Here is a 20,995-nt window from a genome sequence, read left to right as displayed (position 1 = left end):
ATTTATGTGTGCTCTGTTTATGTGTGTTCTGTTCTCAAAATATTGAAGTATTTAAAGTGATGAAGAACGTCTAAGATGTAAAATATTTTTTAAGTAAGTTGTGCTAAAGCAGTAATGAATTATAAAAAATGATTCCTAAATTTAAAACCTTTGATCCCGAGCATCGCCGGGAACGTTCAACTAGTGAAGAATAATAAGCTAAACAACTCAATTGACAATACTGTATAGCAAAATCGAAAGTGCCGAGTCGCTCAACTGATAAACATTTCGTAGTATTCTAATAATTAATAGGCATCGCAGCTTAAAAACACAACCTGTTTTGATTATGGCTATCGTGGTTTAAATACACTCAGGTCATTTTTACGTGAGGGTTTTGTGCCAAATTCATAAGGAAACATGTGAAAAAGACTTAATTGAGTTGAAAAGATAACGTAGAAAACCGTTTTAACCCTATCTCCGCGAAGAAAAATCAGTTTTTACGTCGAAAAATGACTTTTAAACTCTCATTACTCAGAAACCGCATGCATAATTGGCACAAACTATATTGCATGTTGAAGATAATTGTTTGGAATATTTTCATCGTTAGAAATTTCAAGTATAGTTGTTAAACTGTTATCAAATTTTATATGTCAAGTGACGCCATATGGCATCATCCGCGGGGAATGGGTTAAAATGCTTGAGGTATGTTTGAATATGACAGTCTAAAGGCCAAAATGTAACTTTTTCACCAAAATTGTGATTTTTTTTCTGGAAAACGGATATTTACTTACTATATACTTACTACTTATGTTCGCTATTTAAAATTTTCTTAACATTGTTGAACTTTATTTCCTTTCTTTATTAGGTTGTCTCGTTATAAGATATAATAAAAAGCTAGATATTTTGTCCTGCCTTTGATTTCAAATCAGACCGCGCCTATGATATTGCTATGGTATGTATGTGACATATAATTTTTTCCCACCATGGTCCCATTATGTCTATTGACGTGCTGAAATTTTGAGAGAAGGTTGATTCAACTCATCTTAACCGATTGTTCGCGAAAATCAGTTACGATCGCGATGTTCAATAGTGTAAAGAGAAAAGTATGCATAGTTTGAGTGGGTACGAAATATTCTAATGGTCTCCGACGTGAAAATGTAAACAACACCTGGAGAAGAAAATAAACCGTTGACAGCGTTTTCAAGGTTTCACAGTAAATCCAAAAATGCGTTCTGATTGAATCAGGTGCTCTGGTTCTGGTTTATTAGTTTGGTGATAAAATAAGGTAAGTCGAATAATTTACGATATTTCATGTGGTAATCCCGAAAAGCGAGGATTCCATTTCGTTTCACCCGAAATGCTTGGATTCCGTCTCATTTTATTTTAAAACCTCTTTTTCCTTCTTTTTACACTTTATAGGCGCAAAACGTTCGAAATCAAATTGATAGATCATTTTTCAGGAACATCCGTCAAGGAAAATTGGTTGAAAGTGTTGCCAGATAGGATTCTTCTGCATTTAAAAAATTAATTTGCATCTTTCTGCAAATGCTGCCAATTTTATTAAAAACTACTACTTCCATCGTGAAAATTTACCTGAATCAGATGAAATTGAGCTTTCTTAAAAATGTTGTAACTCAAAATTACTGCATTTGCCGCAATTTGTTTAGGAAGGACCCTCACAGGGTGAGAGGGAAGATATTTCGTAGTCCATTCGGCACTAAAACCAGGATTCTGGAGTAGATGATTATCTTCCCACACTTTGAGCCAAATCCGTAGAGGTCGTGTCCAATAGGTTCGAACACTTCGTATGGAATGACTCATACATTATAGGGTGGCAATGAGATGTTTGGGATAACATCATTATCACATTTGAAGAACCCAATAAGACGTACCTCAGTCTGAATATTTTATAATCTCAAAGTACGTTGCTATGGTCATGATTATCAGGTCAATTAAACCAACAAACTGCATGATTAGGTTTGGAAGATTATGCTGTAAGTGTTAACAGTTTGTAATTATTCAAATTTACATTAAGCTCTTAAGCTACTGACAAGAAAAAACAGATGAAAACTTTGTAAATTTCGTTGTTAAGAACCATAATTTTTCTTTCTGCCAGTTGTATAAATTGCCTTCTTCTGTTTTAATAGAAGCAACCGCTTAACATCACAACACTTGACACCATTGCTAATTTTGGAGGCTAATTTCACCCCGCCTATTCGCATTGTATGTGCGATTAAAATATTAGAGAATGCTACGACCAATTTACGATGCAAATTTAATTTTACTCTTTATGTTGAACATCAAACTAGTCTCAATTACAAAACGGCGCAACGTGAAACATTGTACACATTTAACTATCTTGTGTATCGCCGATGAAACCGCAAAACGATTAATTAAATTAATAACAAACTGTCAACGATTCAGATATGAATAAGCGGCCTGGGTTTATCATCCACCTCTCGTCATTTTGTCGCTAGCTTGTTGGGACCACCGTCATCTACAAACAGGTCCCCCAGCCCGTACCAAGCTGGTAACCGGACAGCACTCTGGATCGATCCCAGCATGTGTCGAACTTGAACGGACTCCTCCTGCTGGACCTGCTGGAGATCTTGAACCAGGCTTTGCAAAATGTCTATGCACCATGTAGTCAATAACAGTCCAATTGCATTGGATGTGATTATTAATGCTTCTGCCGGCTTTCGAGGTGGTCGCCGGTTTACATTCAGTAATAGACCGGTACAACTATCCCACAGAGCGTTCCGGGTGGGAAATTGTCAATGAAAACTACTGGAGTGATCTCGGCACGTTGAAGTGATATTTATGGCTGTTTTTTCTAGACATCACCATACGAGAGCTTCGAAATAGGATGCTTTTAATATGAAGCGAACGCATATCGTAAAAATGTGAAACTTCAGCTGTTTACATCCTAGCCATAGATCACTCTCGAAAGCATGCTGTTCAGGATAAACCTGTTCCGAGATCAACCTTCATTTACGTGCGATACCAGATTTGCGGATTGAGCAACATCGACTTACTAACTTGCAATGATCGTAATGCTGCTAAACAGCTTTTCCTCTCGATGAAGACCCTACGCCGGAGGTGTTGGAATGATTTTTTAACGCGTCCTAGGATGACGGAAATTCACAACACAGCCGAAACGATGTGCGCTGCTTCTAAAAATATTCGCATTGGGAAAAGCTTATGGGAAAATTTATCGTTTGGCGTTACTTTCACTTTCCACCCAAACCAAACTTGCTCCGTTAGGTAGTGCGGCGCAATGCGTAAGAAATCTCGGTGTCGTGTTCATCGGCAGAAGCGGGAAAACTGCTTTACATATTTCACATATCGTGAGAGCAATTGCTATGCAATATATGAAGAGGAAAAACCAGTGCGTGCGAGCACAATTATTTTTTTCCATCGCATTAGATCTGTCGGCCATTCATCATACATATTATCGTATCAAACAGAATTAAAACCCTAAAGGTAACTGTTGTGATTGCTCCGACTGACTGTTATATGTTGTTCATTACATCTGTTTGAAACAATCACTCGGAATTGTGGTATAGATGTGGTTTATAATGAACTTGTTAAGAGCCCATCACATCAGGTGTCGCACTCGATATAATTAAACCATTTGAAATTTTAATTATCTGAGAGTGTAATTAGTGTGGTGATTTTTTTTTTTTTTTTTTTTTTTTTTATATTATTGACATGAAAATTGGCTGCCTCTGATAGGTCGACACTTATTGATCAATCATCGCATTTGACTTGAAACGGAACCGACCTATTCCAGCATATTACCTTTTGAACTTTTAATAAACCTGGAACATGTTTTCAACATATCGAAATGGAATGAACTTAAAATTTTGTAACTTTCCGATCGTTTATGATTTATAATGTTGATAAGAAATTCTGAAAGTTAATTATAACCCGATCATATCAATCATAATTACATGCCACTCGTTTCTTTCATCAACAACATGCACAGAACCGTCGTAGCCTTTGTGTTCATCAACTTACTCACGTCACGCACGCATTTCCCATTCTCCGGTTCCTCGCATTACCAGCGAGCGTGTGTGTATTGTTTTTTATTAAACACGTACACCTCAAGATGCACTGCAACAACGCAGAGCCATTACATGCAATGAATACTCAATTTCCATGAAGCGCCATCTCCGACGCGGGCAGCTTACCGGCAGCTGTGTTGTTTACCAATAACTGTTCCGCTCGATTCATTCGTATATTAAAACGTTATTGTTAACCTTTAATGTCGCACATTAAAATGACATTAGTGGCTTCGAACACGATTGATAGACTGTAAACGTGCTGTGAATGCCTAATTGCATACAGGCTATTAAAAATAATCATACCTGAATAAAGCGCACTTTTCTATTGGAATCTCGTCAAGTACCAACTACCAAAGCATTTATTTTCGGAAAAATTGATCGGTACTTACGTCTTGTTTTCAGCTTGGGATGCACCGGCTTCAGCACCCGACCCTTCCGGATCGAATCAAGCAACTGCTCCCGCGGACAGGATACTCGCTTCAGTGGCTGGGGTGCCAACTTTCGATCAGAAGCCTGTAAGAGGAAACCATGGCGATTCGCTATTAGTACCAAGATAGCAATTGAAATTAAATAGTTATCAGTTAGTTTAGAAAATATAATACTCACTTTACGAAGCGGCGGCCGAGATCGGATGAACTCCAGGATAACTGCGTGTGCATCTTTTTTCACTCGGGGCGGTATGTCACCGTTGACCATCACCTTCCGAAGATTGTACTTTCTGGAAGATGAGAAGAAAGAATAAACTGTTTTATTGGTTGGCTGTATAAATTGAAAAAAAAAAAAAACTCCGCAGCCGAACTCCGATACTTTGAGAAAACAGTTGAAAATTTCTTCAGAGGAAAAAAAATCTAAAATGTCTTCGCCAAATTTATCTTTTCTTGTTGAGTGATTGCGAAAAAGTAAAGAGAAAGAGAAAAAATTTAAGAGAAGTTAGAAGTTACATTATCGTTCAAAATAACCCGACGATAAAGTAACGACTATTGAACACTAAATACATTCTTTGTATTAGAATGGCACGTTAGTTATCAAACTGTGAGCAAATTGTCTTGGGCTACTGTCACTTGATGCTAAAACATGTTGAATATGGCGTGGCCACGCTTTTTTGATAGTCTTCAGGTACGACGACAAACAGTGGTCGTACAATCGAGTCCCGGCTTAGGAGAGACTGCTAGTATCAGTAGCATTAGCTTCGCAATTGTCCTGTACACCTAAGGGGAGACATCTATGAAAGTGAAAGTATTGTCATTCACTCGGAAAATACTTGAATGTTTTTAATGCTTTTTATCAGCATTATCAGCATTTGTAAACTTGTCGGGCGTGCCTCAAGGAAGCAACCTCGGACCGCTGCTATTTTCCTTGTTCTTCAACGATGTTTGTTCATGACAGAACTAGGATGTTAATTAATCCACGCCGATGATTTGAAGATTTTCCTCGTCGTAAGATCTACAGCTGACTGTGAGGAACAACAGCAGTACATTGATGCTTTCTATAACTGGTGCATACGCAATTGCCTGACAGTTAGTATCTCCAAATGCTCTGCGATTTCATTAACCCGTATAAAAAAAAACAATCTTATGGAGTTACACAATCTTTGGTCAGCCGCTTATATTTTTCCCTGGTGCGGTCGGTGCTAGGAACATCTGTTGTTGTTTGGTGCCCTAACGCGAAGATTTGGAAGAATAGAATTGAGTCAGTGCAAAGCAGGTTCATCCGTTATGCACTGCGTACTCTACCATGGAGTGACCCGAGTGAGCTTCCGCCATACATTGATCGCTGCCGTTTACTGGATATGGACACTTCAGCTAAAAGGAGAAATATATCGAGAGCTGTTTTTGTGGGGAAAAACCCCACAAATGGCCCCGGCCATTCTCTCTCATCTCAACATCTATATGCCTGCGAGAAGCCTGAGATCATGGGACTTTTTACGACTTGACTACCAACGTACTAACTACCGCCAGAGCGAACCTATTAGGGCGATGTGTATTCAATAGATTTTTTGATTATTTTGACTTTAATGTAACCATTAACGTTTTCAAGAATAGGTTAAAACGATTCATGTAGTGCATAAGATAGTTTAAAAATGTTTCATGTGTTTGTTAGATAGTTTGTATTGCTATAAATCTGTTTGTTAATGTTGTACTTTGTTCTTTGTTTGTTATTGTTAGTGTATCAACATTTCATTAAGACCGCTGCGGGTCAGATGGAAATGAATATAAATAAATAAATAAATAAATAAAAATAAATTATGCACAATTCCCCCTGAAGGCGATAGTTTCACCGTCTGGGGGTTACCGGAGAATCTGCATCTTTTGAATCCTTAATTAACTCCTATTAACTCCTTGCGCACTTTTAGATCTTTTGGTAATTGATATCAGTGATGATCCAAGTCGGATCTCTTACTACACCCGTATTTGTACGCTTTGTACTTTATTTTAAATGCTGACTTGAAAATATTTTAGATTATAACAGGTGACATCATAAAAAACATAAATCGAAACAACGAAACATGTTGTTCAGCAACACTGCCAGCAAGCCTGATAATAAATTTCAACGCACTCGGGGTTTTCAATTTCAACCAATCAGCTAGTGGTTCCCAAAGTGGATGCAAATCTATACCCAGTTGTCTCGCCTTAGCTGTACACTAACAACTGTTGCGATGTCTAAGCCAAATAAACAGAACAACAGCACGAGCCACTTTGGCTCTAGTTCTGGATAAAAAGAGCAATGTGGTCGTACATCTTATTTTATTTATTGATTGAACAATTACCCAAAATTCGATTTTTCAATGTTAAATTAAGCAACTCAAGGTGGTTGTACCGTCGTGCGTGGTTTCTTCTGACACTTTTTCCAACTTTTTCAACTTCATGAAATTGCAACTCCCATTGTAGTAAATGTAACTCAACGATTTTTACTTATATTTTACGTGGATATGTAGCCAACAGTCAAGAATTGTTTCATTAAAATTCGGTGAGGAATGAAGAAAAATCTTCATATAGCTATTAAAAAGTTGTTTGTTGCTTCCAACTGGGGCTACTTTGGAAAATTTAAGAAATCGATAGGACTCTATACAAAAATGCATTTTTTATAGCTTAACTATATTTCTTTTAAAAAGTTGTAATAACAGGACCTATTTTATGCAAATGCTTTGGTTTTCTTTAGTGTGAACCGGAGAGCTTGTTGTAGATAGTCTGCCGACTAATTTAAGCATTCACAGCATTTAAGCATTCAGTATTTAAGCTTTCTTGCGGCGTCCGCGCCGGACATGTCTCCGGTTTCAACTTTGTTGAGACATTCTTGTTGATTTTCTTTTCAAAAAATGATCTTTGAATGTGTGCTTGAAGCTTATATAGCATATTTCCAGCTATTATCGGCTTTACGGTAGGTGTGTACCATACAAACACAAACATAATCTTGCAAAATGGCTGACGAAAAATTCATCGCATTCTATATTTTTGCAAAAAGAACGATCTTCAACTGAGAAACTGATAGCCAAATATGAAAAAGGAATCGTTATCGGCATACCAAAATTACTTGTCAGTGAAAACATCGATTTTGGTATAAAAGTTTAAGCAACTATAATTTACTCCTGACGGCTATTCAAGGTTAGTTGTGTTTTGGCAAGCATGACCGGGTGATTTTTGAGCACAATTTATGTAATATGGTGCAAAATAAATTGTTTTATCAACATGTAGAAAATAATGTAAAAGTGCAAAATGTTTTTTTGCTAAAAAATATGATAAAACTGAAGTCTCCAAATTGGCCCCGCATGTCAAAAAAAGCCCCGCACGACAATACTTTTTGGTGCGCAACTAAGTTCTTGTTCTTGCCAATAGATGGCGCCAGCAGTAAGTACTGGTCGGTTTTGACATATTTTGAAAATGTCGAACCACGCTGAGACATGTAGTAAATGAAAAAAAGAGACGGATAATTTCGATGGATTGCCCGCATGAAGAAAGTTTAAAAACCTTCGAAGACGTTTAATTAGATAAATTGCTCGATGAGGATCCATGATAAACGCAGGAATAGCTTGCTTCGGTATTGAAAGAAATCCAAGTTATTTCTAATCGTTTGTATGCTTTAGGAATGATTCAAAATAAAGAATTTCGGTTCTTTAAGATTTGAGGCCGAGGGATGTCTTTTTTCGCTTGTAAAAAAATCTACTTTATCGCCAATAAACGAAGGGTTTTATTCATCGCATCGTGATGATGAATGCAACCTAAAGAAAAGTCAGTCGTGGGGACATGGTCATGCTTCTACGTAGTCGATTCGGCCAAACATACATACTGCCACAATACTTTGAAAAGCTCCAAATGGAAATCCTACCTCACGATCCGTGAACAGCCTTAATTTGCCGATTTCTTCTACCTTTAGTAGAATCTCGAAGATTTCAAAAATCACAACTTTTCTAAGCGTCGAAAATTCCGATTAAGAATTTCCCTGAAATCCTATATTAAGAAAATTGCTGCAACTCTACTGCTGGTGTAAAACGTTGTAGGCGAAAATATCGTTGATTTAGCGAAGAACGAACTTGCTTATACAGTAGGCAATGAGTCATCATTGAATTCAGTTGCAAAAGCTTTATAGTGCAAATAAAAAAAGCACATTCATATTGTGCAAATTTTGACAGTTGGTGTCATATTACTGACTCCTTATGTGTGAGGCTTTTATAGCCGACTGTTGTTGTTGAAGAGTGGGCTTTCATAATATATTGTAGAATAAAAGTCAGTATGGGTCATTCCATATGAAGTGTACATGCCACTTGGACACGACCATCACAGATTTTGCTCATAGTTAGGATAATTATTCATATACTGTCACTTTGGAAAAATCCCTAATTTGGTGTCGATTGGAATAGCCCCCGCTCTGTGGGCCCCCTCTGTTTATTCCAAAGTCACGCATTTATTGTTCAAAATCTCTTTTTTCTTTTTCTTACAATAATTAGACGTAAGATGTCCGATAAATACTAATAGATGATTTTTGAAGAAAACAAATCAAGGAATCCAGAAAAATCTAAGTTTTAACCGGAAGTGTTGCCAGATTAATTATTTTTGTATTTAAAAGCTAAATTTACATTTTTCGGCAAATGCAGCCATTTTTATTTTAAATTTAATAATTTCATCGTGTTCCTTGAAAAATTTCACCTAAGAAACAACTATCATCCCGAGGCAATATGAGCCAATCTCAAGATATAACAAACATAGTCATTTATCTCTTTTGTATTTGGATTTGATTTCTCTAATTGATTTGGTTGCCTTTTATGATTAATCTGTTTTATAATTGAATTGGTTTTAAATGCGGCTGATTTCAATTTGTATTTCAATCCTGTATAATAAGGCCGGACGACGGACTGCCTCACAAGTTTGTTTAAACAACGATGATTCCTTTCAAGACCTCCAATAATTTCGGGTCGAAAAATTATATGTTATACGAAGCATATCATTTATTTTATTAAATACTTCATTCTTATATTCAGTCCTGTCACGGTCGCCATATGGGGGAGAAAAGCTGGTTTCTCCGAAAGAACAAGTTCGGTCAAGTTTGTGAGTAAGAATGCAATTATGCCCCACGAGCTATGACCTGATGAAGTGATTTTGCTGCATGACAACACTCGGCCTCATGTCATTAACACTTTAATGTAAGAACACCATTCAGCACGGAAGTAACAGAAGGGTTGTATGCAAAGCCACGACCGCAAGGTTAACCTAGAACTACATAAAGTTGTTCGTTACATTACTTTCATTATTGTACAGATACAGATTGATCTATCACAATAACTTTTTTTATCACTAACGTAATAACTCTCTGAAAATAATGATCCTGGAAAATAACCAAAGATGGACAAATACCAGTATTGTCGGAACCAGGATGATAATAATGGGTCGTAAATCGATCCCAGTTGCCATTTTAATTTATTTTCAGGACCACCACATTATTTCCAGAGATTTACACTAATAAATAGTGTTGATTAAAAGTTATCAACATGAGAAGATAGTCAATCATAATCGTAAATCATCCAAATAGTTCGCGAACACTCCCAAATGCAGAACGCAAGTTTCGCGACGAACCGCTGCTGTTTAGCTAGGAGCGTCCTAATAGTCATCCATTAGTAAACCGATTAGTTTGAGCAGAAGCAGGCTCTTATATAGCCCAAAGAGTGTATTCCCGATTTACCTCGTATATAATTCTGTCGACCGTGCTAGGGAAAGCAACCAATAAGCGGCATATCAAAGCACAGTGGTTCATCCATAGGCCATAATAAATTTTTTTTTTGTTTCCATGATATTATCGATTTAATGCATCGATAATGAACCTGAGAATGAAGAACTGTTTTTGTTAGTCTATTTGTGAATAGTTTACATTGGAGCAAGGTGTTTGACACTTGCAAAATCAGCTTAAGCAGTACGTGTTTTTACATTGTGTATATATTAGGGTGGGAAATCGTTATATGGAAAAAACGATGCTTGATAGCAGAAAGCCAGAACCAAGTTTTTTTTTTGTTATATTTCCTAAATTCCTAAATTTATCGGAAGTCGATTGGTTTTGTCTTCGCTTGGCGCATTGCATTTCAATTTTATATAAAGATTTGTATGGAAACCCAACTTTTTTGCATTTTCCTTTCTAAAGTGCTCAAAATGGCCTAAACCATAGGTTTCATGACTTCAAATGGTAGGTTTTTTGATGCCTAACAACTTGGCCGAAGACATTGAAGAGCTGGGGTGTCCCAAAAAAATACTAGAACTGTTCAATGTTATCTATGTCGAAATTTTGTTGCAAATCATTTTTTCTGCCAACACTGCCAGTGTACCGGCGTTAGTCAGATTTCCATCAAAAGTAACCTATGAAACACGTTGTAAATTCTACCTACGCCTAGAATATTGACCTAAATTTGGTTGCTTGATCCAGCTGAGTGTATAAACTTGTTACGACAGGATACTTCTGATGGGAATCCTACTGACACCGGTGCGTCAGTACAAGATTTTCTGCACTTAAATTGACATACTCAACTTCGAACAACTATAGCTCTTTTTAGGAACATCCTAGCTCTTCAGTGTTTTCTGCAAAGTTGTTAGGCATCTAAATATAGTATCTTTAACATAATGTAGTGCATTATTAGATCATTATTGAACTCTCTAGAAAGGTAAATGCAAAAATGTGGGTTTTCCCATATAAATTTTCATACAAATTTGAAATGCAATGCGCCAAGCGGAGACAAAACCAATCGACTGCAGGTAAGTTTGGGGTTGTTTGGGGCCCCAATAGGAATCGAAAAAACTTGGTACTGGAAAATCGATCACTTTTCCCCACCCTAGTATATATTCGCTGTGAAACAAATTCAATTGCTACATCTGCTTATTATCATTATGAATCCTTCAGGAAACAAGTATGTTTTACTATTACGATGATGTTTGGCTAGGTATGCGCTAAACTGTAATCATAATTAGTCGTAAGGGAGAACGTAGTTATGAAGCGAAGTACGATTGAGCTCAAATTTTGCATAGGGACTTTTTTCAAAAAGGCAAAACTTTTGAAAGCTGCCACTTTTTAAAACTCAATCGTTAAACTTCTTTCCTGTATTCTATTCTATAATAATGTGAATGCCAGAAAATTGAAAAAAAATTAATAACAGCATTCCAAGAAACGCTTGTTTTAGTCAATAATCACAGAAATGTGTCGATTTCAGTAGTTTTCAGAACAATAGAAGAATGTAGAACAATGCTTGCCAAAATGATTTATTATCGGTCTTGCCATACAATTCGAATCACTGTTCAGAGGACTCTGCATTTCAACAAGGCTCAACAAGGCTGCACGAACGAAGGAAATCCATTGAAAACTAACCGACTTATAAGCATTTGGAATTGGACATATTTTCCTTTTTTTCCGTTTTGGATTTTCGTTTTACGCCCCCTATGTGGCCAAATATAAAGAAACGTAGTACTTCGTGAAAAGAATTCTCATTTCTGTTTGAAAAGTTATTTGAGATTATCAGAGAAGATGTCTTTGTGTTATCATATGGCACTTCTTAGAGTAACACATAATCGAGCGCTTCCATCTAAAATGTTTCAAAGCATTTTACGCAAAAACATTGCTTGAAGGACTGTGTATTCTAGTACACACTTTATTGGAAATAATATAGTTCAGAAACCGTTAATTGCATAAACAACTGTTTGAAAACGAGTTATAAAGAATTAATAGTGCTTAGCAAAAATATGTATGTTGAGAAAAAAATGTTTGCTCAACTCATATCATTTTAAAGTTTATATATCATCGGAAAAATTTTAATTGTTATTACTAATAATGTAATAATGGAAATTTCATTATTTTGGATACCCTTATAACTCATAGGGTATCCAAAATAACATTAAATTTCACTTCATGAAATTTAAAAAAAAGTAACAAACATCTAAATCCAGTTGAATATTTTCATCAAATGTTTTATCAGATACCCTAGATAATAAGAAACATGAAATTATTGACTCCGTTAGGCATTATCGTATTGTGTCATATTAAATAAATATTTTATATACCAAGCAAAGGTAAAAAACTCTCTTATAACTTTTTTACTTTTCACCATTTCTGAACTATTTCTTAGTCAAAAATAGTTGTAAATTTGCAACACCAAAGTCACTAGACATGATTTTTTCAGCTAGAGTTATAATTATCCTTACTTACGTTGGCCCAAAAGAAAAGCGACATTTTACAACAAAATTAATCTCAAAATAATCAAAGTTTGAATACTTCTACGACTCAATCATATCGTAAAATTTATTCAACAATAAAAAAACGACTTACCTGGACCGGATGTCCTCCATCAGGATTTCGAATGGCGTTAGCTCGTACTCGATTGGCGTTCGGGAGGAGTTGATTTTTTTCAGCCTCACTCCCCGCCGTAGTTCGTCTACCACCTGCATCCAGAAGCGAGCCTGCACACATTGTCACGAAGAAGAAAATGGAAAAATAAGGTATAAATTAACTTTATTGCTGAAAATATGGTGATTAGAAATAACAAGAAATAATTCAACATAATATTACTAATCTTTACTTGAATTTCAAACTACGAAAAACCTACTAGCAAAATGTGTATGGTTTCGTCTGATAAATATGGGCTAAAATAACAAGCATGCTCTGGAAGTGCATTTAAATAACATTAAATATTTGGATCTCTAAAGGGACAGTAGTGAAACTACGCTAATCACAAACTTATACATTCAGTGCAATGCACAAAGAACACTTGAAAACTCGACGAACGATGGAATCCAAAGCTCTGCTCAGCGACAGGTCGTTAAAATGAAAAATAAATGAACCCGCACTCATACTCGTGGTTCACGAATTACCCAGCAAGAACCGTTGGTTATTTACAGGCACTTGAAATAAGTGCATTTTAATCCTCTAGCCGTGCTACTCTTTTGCAAAACTATTGAATGTTTAAGCATAAATAGGTATGTAATGTTCCGATAAATTTGATAAAAAAATTCTTTCCGTCAAGAGTAAATCGAGCTTTTTTCGACACAATTTGTGAAGTTCCATGCCCTTTATTCTGTCAGAATATAATTTTTTCTCTAAATATACGTGCTATACGGCCGGATGTCGTTTGTTAGAGTCACGTGCTCGAGTATACTCGTGCGTCATATTTCGCCGCATAGAATGCAATACGTACGCGCGCGGGTGGAAATTAATGGGCATAAGAGAACTGTCAGTACGCTACGGTCACGATGTGGGTATAACACAAATGAAAATATGTTGGTTGGAAAATTTTTATTATTTAATTGATGAATTGCTCATGTCATACAATTAGATCTATTATTAGTGGACCAGATCAAAATTTTCGCAACTGAATATTCTGCCAATAACAGTACTTTTTCTATTGCAGTAGCTCTAATTGGATTTGGGTGCCCTGCAGAGAACGTATTCTGTTCGCAGTCTTCTCATCTATCGCGATTAATTCGCAATTATTGAGTCGAATTGACAGCTGTTTATTCAAATCTCCAGTACAGTTACTTCACGAATTTGTAACAAATGGTCCCGTGGACGTGTTGCTTTTGAACCAACAAGCCGTGATTTGTCCATTCGTCACCATCCGAACCGACAAAGAATATCAAAGCGACGAACCAGCAAGCTTTCAAGTCTTTCCTTCACTGGTAAAATAAACAGTCATCCGTTCCGTAGATTGATGGTCCGTTGTGATTTACTGTGTGTAGTGTTTGTACTGTACGTACTGTCCCAGAAGCTGGCTCAGATACGCTGCCAAGCATCAGTACAGATCGATTTTGTCCACATCGTAAAAGATACCGCTATGTTTACCCTTCTTTCCCACCAGAAACAATGCTGCACGGATATATTCATTCGCACTCTCTCACAATCTGCTGCAAGCATCAAGCAGCACGATAAAAAATACACCTGGAAAGAATCGTTAGAAATTAAATTGTGTGACCAACGCGGGAACCAATCTGGCGGCAAACGTTTTTATTTATTGTCCGCTCGACCGGAACTGACAGCCGGCGATATTGGCACCGTTTTGATTCTGCATGTACCTGCACGTGATATATACCGGCGTCAGCTCAAGAACGTGTACTACGACAAACATCCGATCGACCCTCTACCGAGGGAGAGCAGTTTATTAGCATTTTAACTGTAACCGACCGACACCGGCTTTGCCGTGACACATTCCCCGCCAGGGCCCACCCAGAACCGTTCTGCTCGCAGCAGGCAGCATAAGCCCACAAGCAAGCGGACGAAGTCGCCATAGACATGGCTGGTATTATGGTGATGATTATGTCAGGGCCACTAACCAAATTCGACCATATTTTTATTCTCACTATGCATCAAAGCTTTAATCATCATTACCATAATCTGTATCAATTAATGGCCTCCTTAATTTGTATTTCTTCTTTTCCAGCTATCAGATGCTGTGAAGCCAATTCGTTCGAATAGTTTCGAGAAAAAAAAATCGCGGCATCCCGTGTTCTTTGCAATGAAGTCATTTATAACTGAAATTCTAGAATCTAGATTTTCTCGCAAAACTAGCCATTTAGCCAGAGCTTGAGCTAATCGACCCAAATTGATCGCTCGCTGGACTAGCGGTTGTTGTGATTCGAAACTCCGCTGCCTGTAAAGTGTCAATATTGATTTGTGGTTCTGTGCGGAATTTTGGGATCACTTCATCTACGGATAGCGATTTCCGCCTACAGGAGGGATGATATAGACGATAAACGAATGGAAATAGGCAAATTGTTCAGTGTGCTGATTGTGAAATTAAGATATAGGTAGATACTATCGCTTCAATGGGAAAAACTTTAGCCCATTGCCGGCTGATGTAACAACTCACAAGCTGGGATTCATCAGAGTTTAGATCGATCTTTAATTAGTGTAGAGTTCAAATCTTCATAAAGATAAAAACTGTTTTAATGAAGAGAATGACTTTGTTCTGCTTCAGTCATCGTTTTCGGAAAGTTCTTTCTCTGTTCGAATCTCATTTCGAAAAATATTCCAATCGGATTGCGTAGATAATCATCTATTTTGATTGGCAAAATATGTTCATAGAGGATTGTTCGGTAAATTGATAATTTTGTATGATTTTGAAACCAGTCGTTGACTTTATTTTGGAGTTATAAATGTTTATTATGTTGTACTGAAAAATGTGATAATTATGAGAAACCACCATCACCTTGAGCTTTGAACATGTGTCAACCGACAACTCAAGCCACATGTGATGTTATTGATCAATTACGAACAGCAATTAAAATAAAAAGTTCAAAAAACTTAAAAAATTTCAACGCATTTTATCTCACAATAAAGAACCTTTATATTTTCTAAAATCTGATGCAAGTTAAGCGAAATTCGAATTTTGGCGACGTAATGAGTGTACTTTTTTTTAATTTGCACCACCAATCAACGTAGCAATTTTTCTGATACACTAGATTTTCATCCTTGTAACGAGTTGTCATACTCTGATGAAATATTTCACGCGCATCGCGGAAATAAGAAAGTATATTGCATGATGGTGAAATATTTCTGTGTTATGGTAACACTAACGTTTTTAATGTCTTCACTGTCATGCAAAAGCGTTGAAAAATATCAACCCTGACTGTCAGTAATTTTTCTAAGAAAAATTTCTTTTTAACTGTTTGTTATACACCGCAATTTTCAATATTTGCCAAAATGAAAGTTTTTATCAAAATAAAATCTAAATTTCTACAATTGTTCACTTTTCTCCGACAGTTTTTACACCATTTCTTTGAATTCGAGCAAGTAAAAAAAATCGTTTTTTATTCCAGGCCAACAGTGTTAATTAACACTTACTATATAGGAAGCGTAAAAAATCATTTTGATACTCAAACCAACATATTTTTTAATCCTTCTAAAACCAATTTTCCCTCTCAAACAGCTCCCAACTCAAACTCAAACCCATCTGCATTATCTTTCGTGATCGTTTGGCAAACCCTCCTGCTCCCTTTTCAATAATCACGCGGTTTCAGAAAGACCCTAAAAATGTTCAACTTTAAATTTTGACAGTTTTGAAGAAAAGAGAGAAATTGTAACTTAAATCTTATGCAATTGGTTATCAATCATTTACTTTTGTTTCTTACACATTTTTTCATGGTAATTATTGCCAGGAAAACTGAAACGTATCGAACAAAAGAAACATGTGATGTTGCTTATCGTTATCGTTTCGAATGTTACCAATAAATTGACTTTCAAATATATATTATCGCACTCATCTGACTATCATAACCATACATATGACGTGATTGCATTATGCAAGAAAAGGAAAAAAATAAAAAGAATATCGTCTTATCAAATTGCACCACGGCACTACTAACCAAGTGAATTAAAAACTTGGAGTTAAATGTATGAGCCTAGGGTATGCAAACGGAACTCGGTTAAAGAGCGTTGATTAGTAGCTGTGACGGCTCGCTGCATGCATCGCAGGTTATGCAATCGCTTCTAAAGTAAACAAAAAAATCTAAAACAAGCACATAGTACAAGTGCTGCACAACAAGTAGTAGCAGCGTAGCTACAGAAGAGAAAAACATATAACCAAAACTTTTCGGCTAGTAAGGGGAGCGAAATCAAAAATGAATAACTGACATTTTTCCTTACTTGCAATGCATGCCAAATCCTGAGCTCGTCGGGCTGCATTTTGGGGCGTAAAAATACATAAAACTTACAGTTACATAGCACATTGGTTTGAGGTACAAGAAGTGAGGGAAAATCGCACGAAGATAGGTAACAATCGGAAAACGGAAAACAACTCCTGTCTCGCGTGTTTCGAAGTAGGTGAGACGGCGATTACGCTGTGGTTCAGTTGGTCACATTGCAACGGCTGGTCGCGCCGTCCGTCGTCGACGTCGACGATGATAATGGCAAAAATCAAAAACACAGAAATGACCAGCTGAAAAAAAAAACAACCACGACGAAAACCAAGGAAGCAAAGATAAAGAGCCACTTGCGACGGTGAACGCATTCGTAAATGGAAAAATGTAGATTAATGAAAGTAAATATATTTCTCCGTCAGTTACGCCGATTTTGCAGTCCAGCCGGACTAACATCCACCAGACCAGACTAACTTGTCAGACCATATCTTAAAAAGGGAATAAAGCGATGGTCGTTTGTGTTTTGATGGTCACTTTTCAACGCGAACGAAATCCTTTAATTGCCCTTTTTCGACTTGATGAATGGGGCAGCTTTTTCTCGCCACTCAGTGCACCGGCAAATGCAACAACTTACAAGCAACAGAAAAATCACTTTCACTTGTATTCTGCTGCATTCGTCTGGAGTCCGGGATAGGCTAGTCCGTCAACGGTTGGGTCACTGGGCGGCTGATAAATTGAGCAAAGGCTTCTTGCTATCACTGCACTTTACGCAAGGGCCGAACCGGAATGTGCGTAACGGTGAATGTGATGCCCTGTTCGAAATATGTTGCCACAGATGCAGAGCGCAAGTGAGAATTTTAATAGTAACTTTTATTATTGAAAATTACTGATGTTCTAGCTTACGTTTAACACTTCAACTGTTTCCTCAATCATAGCCGTCGCTGGTTGAACGGAACGGACTTCAAAATGGGGCCAACCAATAATTGCCTATCAGTGTCTATCATAATGTCGGTAATAGTGTAGTCAGCTCATAAAATGACGAGACTACCGGTCTTCCTTGTTTTTACCTTACTATAGAGTGAAGAAGATGGTGGAAGTTAATTTCTCTTCCTATTACGATTTTCATACGAATTGTACGCTGTCAAACATTGTTTAGATGAATGAGAAAAAAAAATTTTGTAATTTCACAACACTAACTAACACAATCTTATAAAAGCAATTTCCCAAAATTGAACAATGTTTGAAAAAAATCATGCTGTTGAGACACGATTGTAGTTCGAGATATAGTTCACTGTCAATATTAACGTCAAATTAGTAATGCGAACCGTGCGGCACAGTTAAATAGATGACTCTTTAAGCCTTTGAGTACATTGTCCTCATATAGCCGCCTTTCAGCAGCAATAGCGGTTTCAGCTAAACAAATCAGCCCATTTCAGCGAACTTTTCGTTCGTTCGTCGCCCCTGTTGCGCTGCATAAACCACCGTCACGCGAGCTCGAATTACTAAATCAAGTCAAATGATGCCGAAGGAGAACATATTCTCGAGCGTACAATGTTGAACAATATGGGCTAGAAGGCATTGCGCCAGTTTGGGAAACGACCACACCGGAGGCGGCCATTGCGACATATTAAGTCCCATCGTGGCCGACCCGGGAGGAGAACCGCTGTCGCGCTGTGCGTTGTTTAACTATCATTTGCATAAACTACCCAGCACTTCAACTCCTTTCCGATGTTGCAAGCTGTGGTTCCTAGTGCCTGCAAGTATGAAGCTCGAGATCTCCCCAGCACGCCCGCTATTCCGCAGTTCATAATTTGAATGTTTCGAAGCAAGAGATTTCAACTGTCAATCATCAATCGAGTCGCGGGCGACGAACCTTTCCGATCGTTCGACCCGTTGGAAACGGATAGACCGGGGCGCTGCGGACGCGAGCGAGTCGTCGTTGCCACCTTTCGGGAGCACTGATGGATCTGATTCAGACGAGAAATTAAGATCGATATACGTGCCCGTAACGAGAAGGTCCGACAATCCCATTGTTTTTTGCCATTCGTATTTTAGAAAGGTCCATTCGTTCGCGGGTACTACTGATGCACAGCTTGGTAGGTAAAAGTTCAAGATCGGATCCGCTTTCGGTTTCCGCCGCCAATGCCACCGCTTGAAGGGCTGTTGGTTTCACAACTGTTGGTGGGTTTGCTAAATGATAAATATGGTTGATTGGGAGGAATAACCGTGGGTAATTGAATTCCAGTCAGGTTTTATATCAGCATGGAAAGTGAATGCAACGGTCTGTAGGTTTGTCTTCATCATGCGAAAATAATCGGTTTTCACCGGTATTATTCATAGTTCTTGGGTGAATTACCAGTAAAGGTCTTTGACGTGATTTAAAACAATAATGATACATGGTCACACTTAAAGAATTACTGACCATGAAATTGCAATGATGAAAAACATTTTCTCAAGTATTAATTAGTTCAAGCAGAAATTTCCGAATAAATAATGAAATATTTTGTATAAATACAATCGCATTCTAAACTACAAATTGTACAGAACAAATATCATGATACTGAATAAGACACAGGTTTGGCTGAAATAATTATATTTTAAACGTGTTCAAACTGTTCTTTTCACAACACACAAAAAATATTCAAATTAACGAAACGATTTATCAATAAATGGAAAGCAAATAATTTCACATTTTCTTTCACTCACGAGAAAAGATTAAAATTACTGCAAACTTTGAGATTGAAATTATGTAAGATAGCAGGAAACAAATCTGCGTTACGTAGCAAAAAATCTCCGGAGAGACTCTCCAAAATCGAGCATTTTTATTAGGCATATTTTTCTACAGGGTTACGTAATTTTTATAGGGGGTAGGTGTTGGCGTTACGTTTCGGTTTATGGATTTATGATATTTATGGATTTCGCCTACCTAACTTTTCAATTACCTACTTAAAATTAGAACAATTGCAAGCAACACGACCATGTTTGATTTAGCTTAAATTTTGCACGGATATTCTTAAGCCTATAATCAAGATGTCATTTTTTGCTATTAGTATGTTTTTCAATCACGACACGTTTTGAAAACGGGCCTGTTTTTAAATGGTATTGATGAGAAAAAATATTTTTAGAATCAGAACAGTTTGTTTGATCGGTGTAATAGCTTCGTTGTTTGGAATTGCTCATAACTAAATTTCTCATTTTTATTTTGTTGCAACTCAACTTAACTAATTCGTTTCAGCTTTCAATTTTTAAGTTTCAACTTTAAAAATTTCCACTTTTTGACTTATTAACTCTCTAAGTTTTTGTATGTTTGTCTTTTCGATAAACCTTCTGAATTTCTAGTTTTTAGGTTTTTCGACTAAAAAGTCTCTTCTCTCTTTTCCACTTTTAAATTTTCCCATTTATAACTGTTCAATTACTTAACTTTCTCCTTCTATTAAATTTTGATTTTTTTTATAATTTTTTTCGACATTTTATACTTATTTTAACGCTGCTTAACCTTTAAACTTTATGGGTATTATTATTTTTTGTAACGATTTTAATTTTGTTGACTTTTCAACTTTTCACTTTTTGATTCTTTGAGTTGTTGGCTTTTCGACTTTTCATTCTCAAAGTTTATAACGTTTTGACATATTTGAGTTTTCGCCTAACGACTTTTTGACTAGCTAGTTGTTTGTCTTTTGATTTTTTATCTCTTTTACTTTTTAACTATGTATTTAAAGTTTGGATTTCTTGATTTTTCAATGTTATGACATTATTGATTTCTTGACTTTATAGATTCAGTCAACTCTTGGGGTGTTGACTGTTGGATTGATTGCTAATTTGATTTTTTGAAATTTTTGTTTTTATTTTTAAGTTTAC

General features: G+C 36.7%; 1 protein-coding gene across 5 annotated transcripts in view; it reads right to left on the bottom strand.

Annotated features, from left to right (window-relative positions):
• LOC129732956 (protein spire) overlaps positions 1-20,995 on the bottom strand; it is a 308,435-nt gene that overhangs the window by 102,006 nt on the left and 185,434 nt on the right. For 4 of the 5 annotated variants that reach the window (XM_055694434.1, XM_055694435.1, XM_055694437.1 and 1 more), the window contains exons 6-9: positions 17,145-17,177; positions 12,837-12,967; positions 4,653-4,764; positions 4,436-4,559 (exon numbers count right to left, since the gene is read on the bottom strand). In XM_055694434.1, the coding sequence (XP_055550409.1) occupies positions 4,436-4,559; positions 4,653-4,764; positions 12,837-12,967; positions 17,145-17,177 (400 nt within the window). The remainder of the gene's footprint in view (positions 1-4,435; positions 4,560-4,652; positions 4,765-12,836; positions 12,968-17,144; positions 17,178-20,995) is intronic. The other variant, XM_055694436.1, reaches the window with a different exon arrangement.

Source organism: Wyeomyia smithii, chromosome 3 (genome assembly GCF_029784165.1).
Source record: "Wyeomyia smithii strain HCP4-BCI-WySm-NY-G18 chromosome 3, ASM2978416v1, whole genome shotgun sequence".
Lineage (NCBI taxonomy): Eukaryota > Metazoa > Arthropoda > Insecta > Diptera > Culicidae > Wyeomyia > Wyeomyia smithii.
This window is presented reverse-complemented; position numbering and strand designations above follow the sequence as displayed.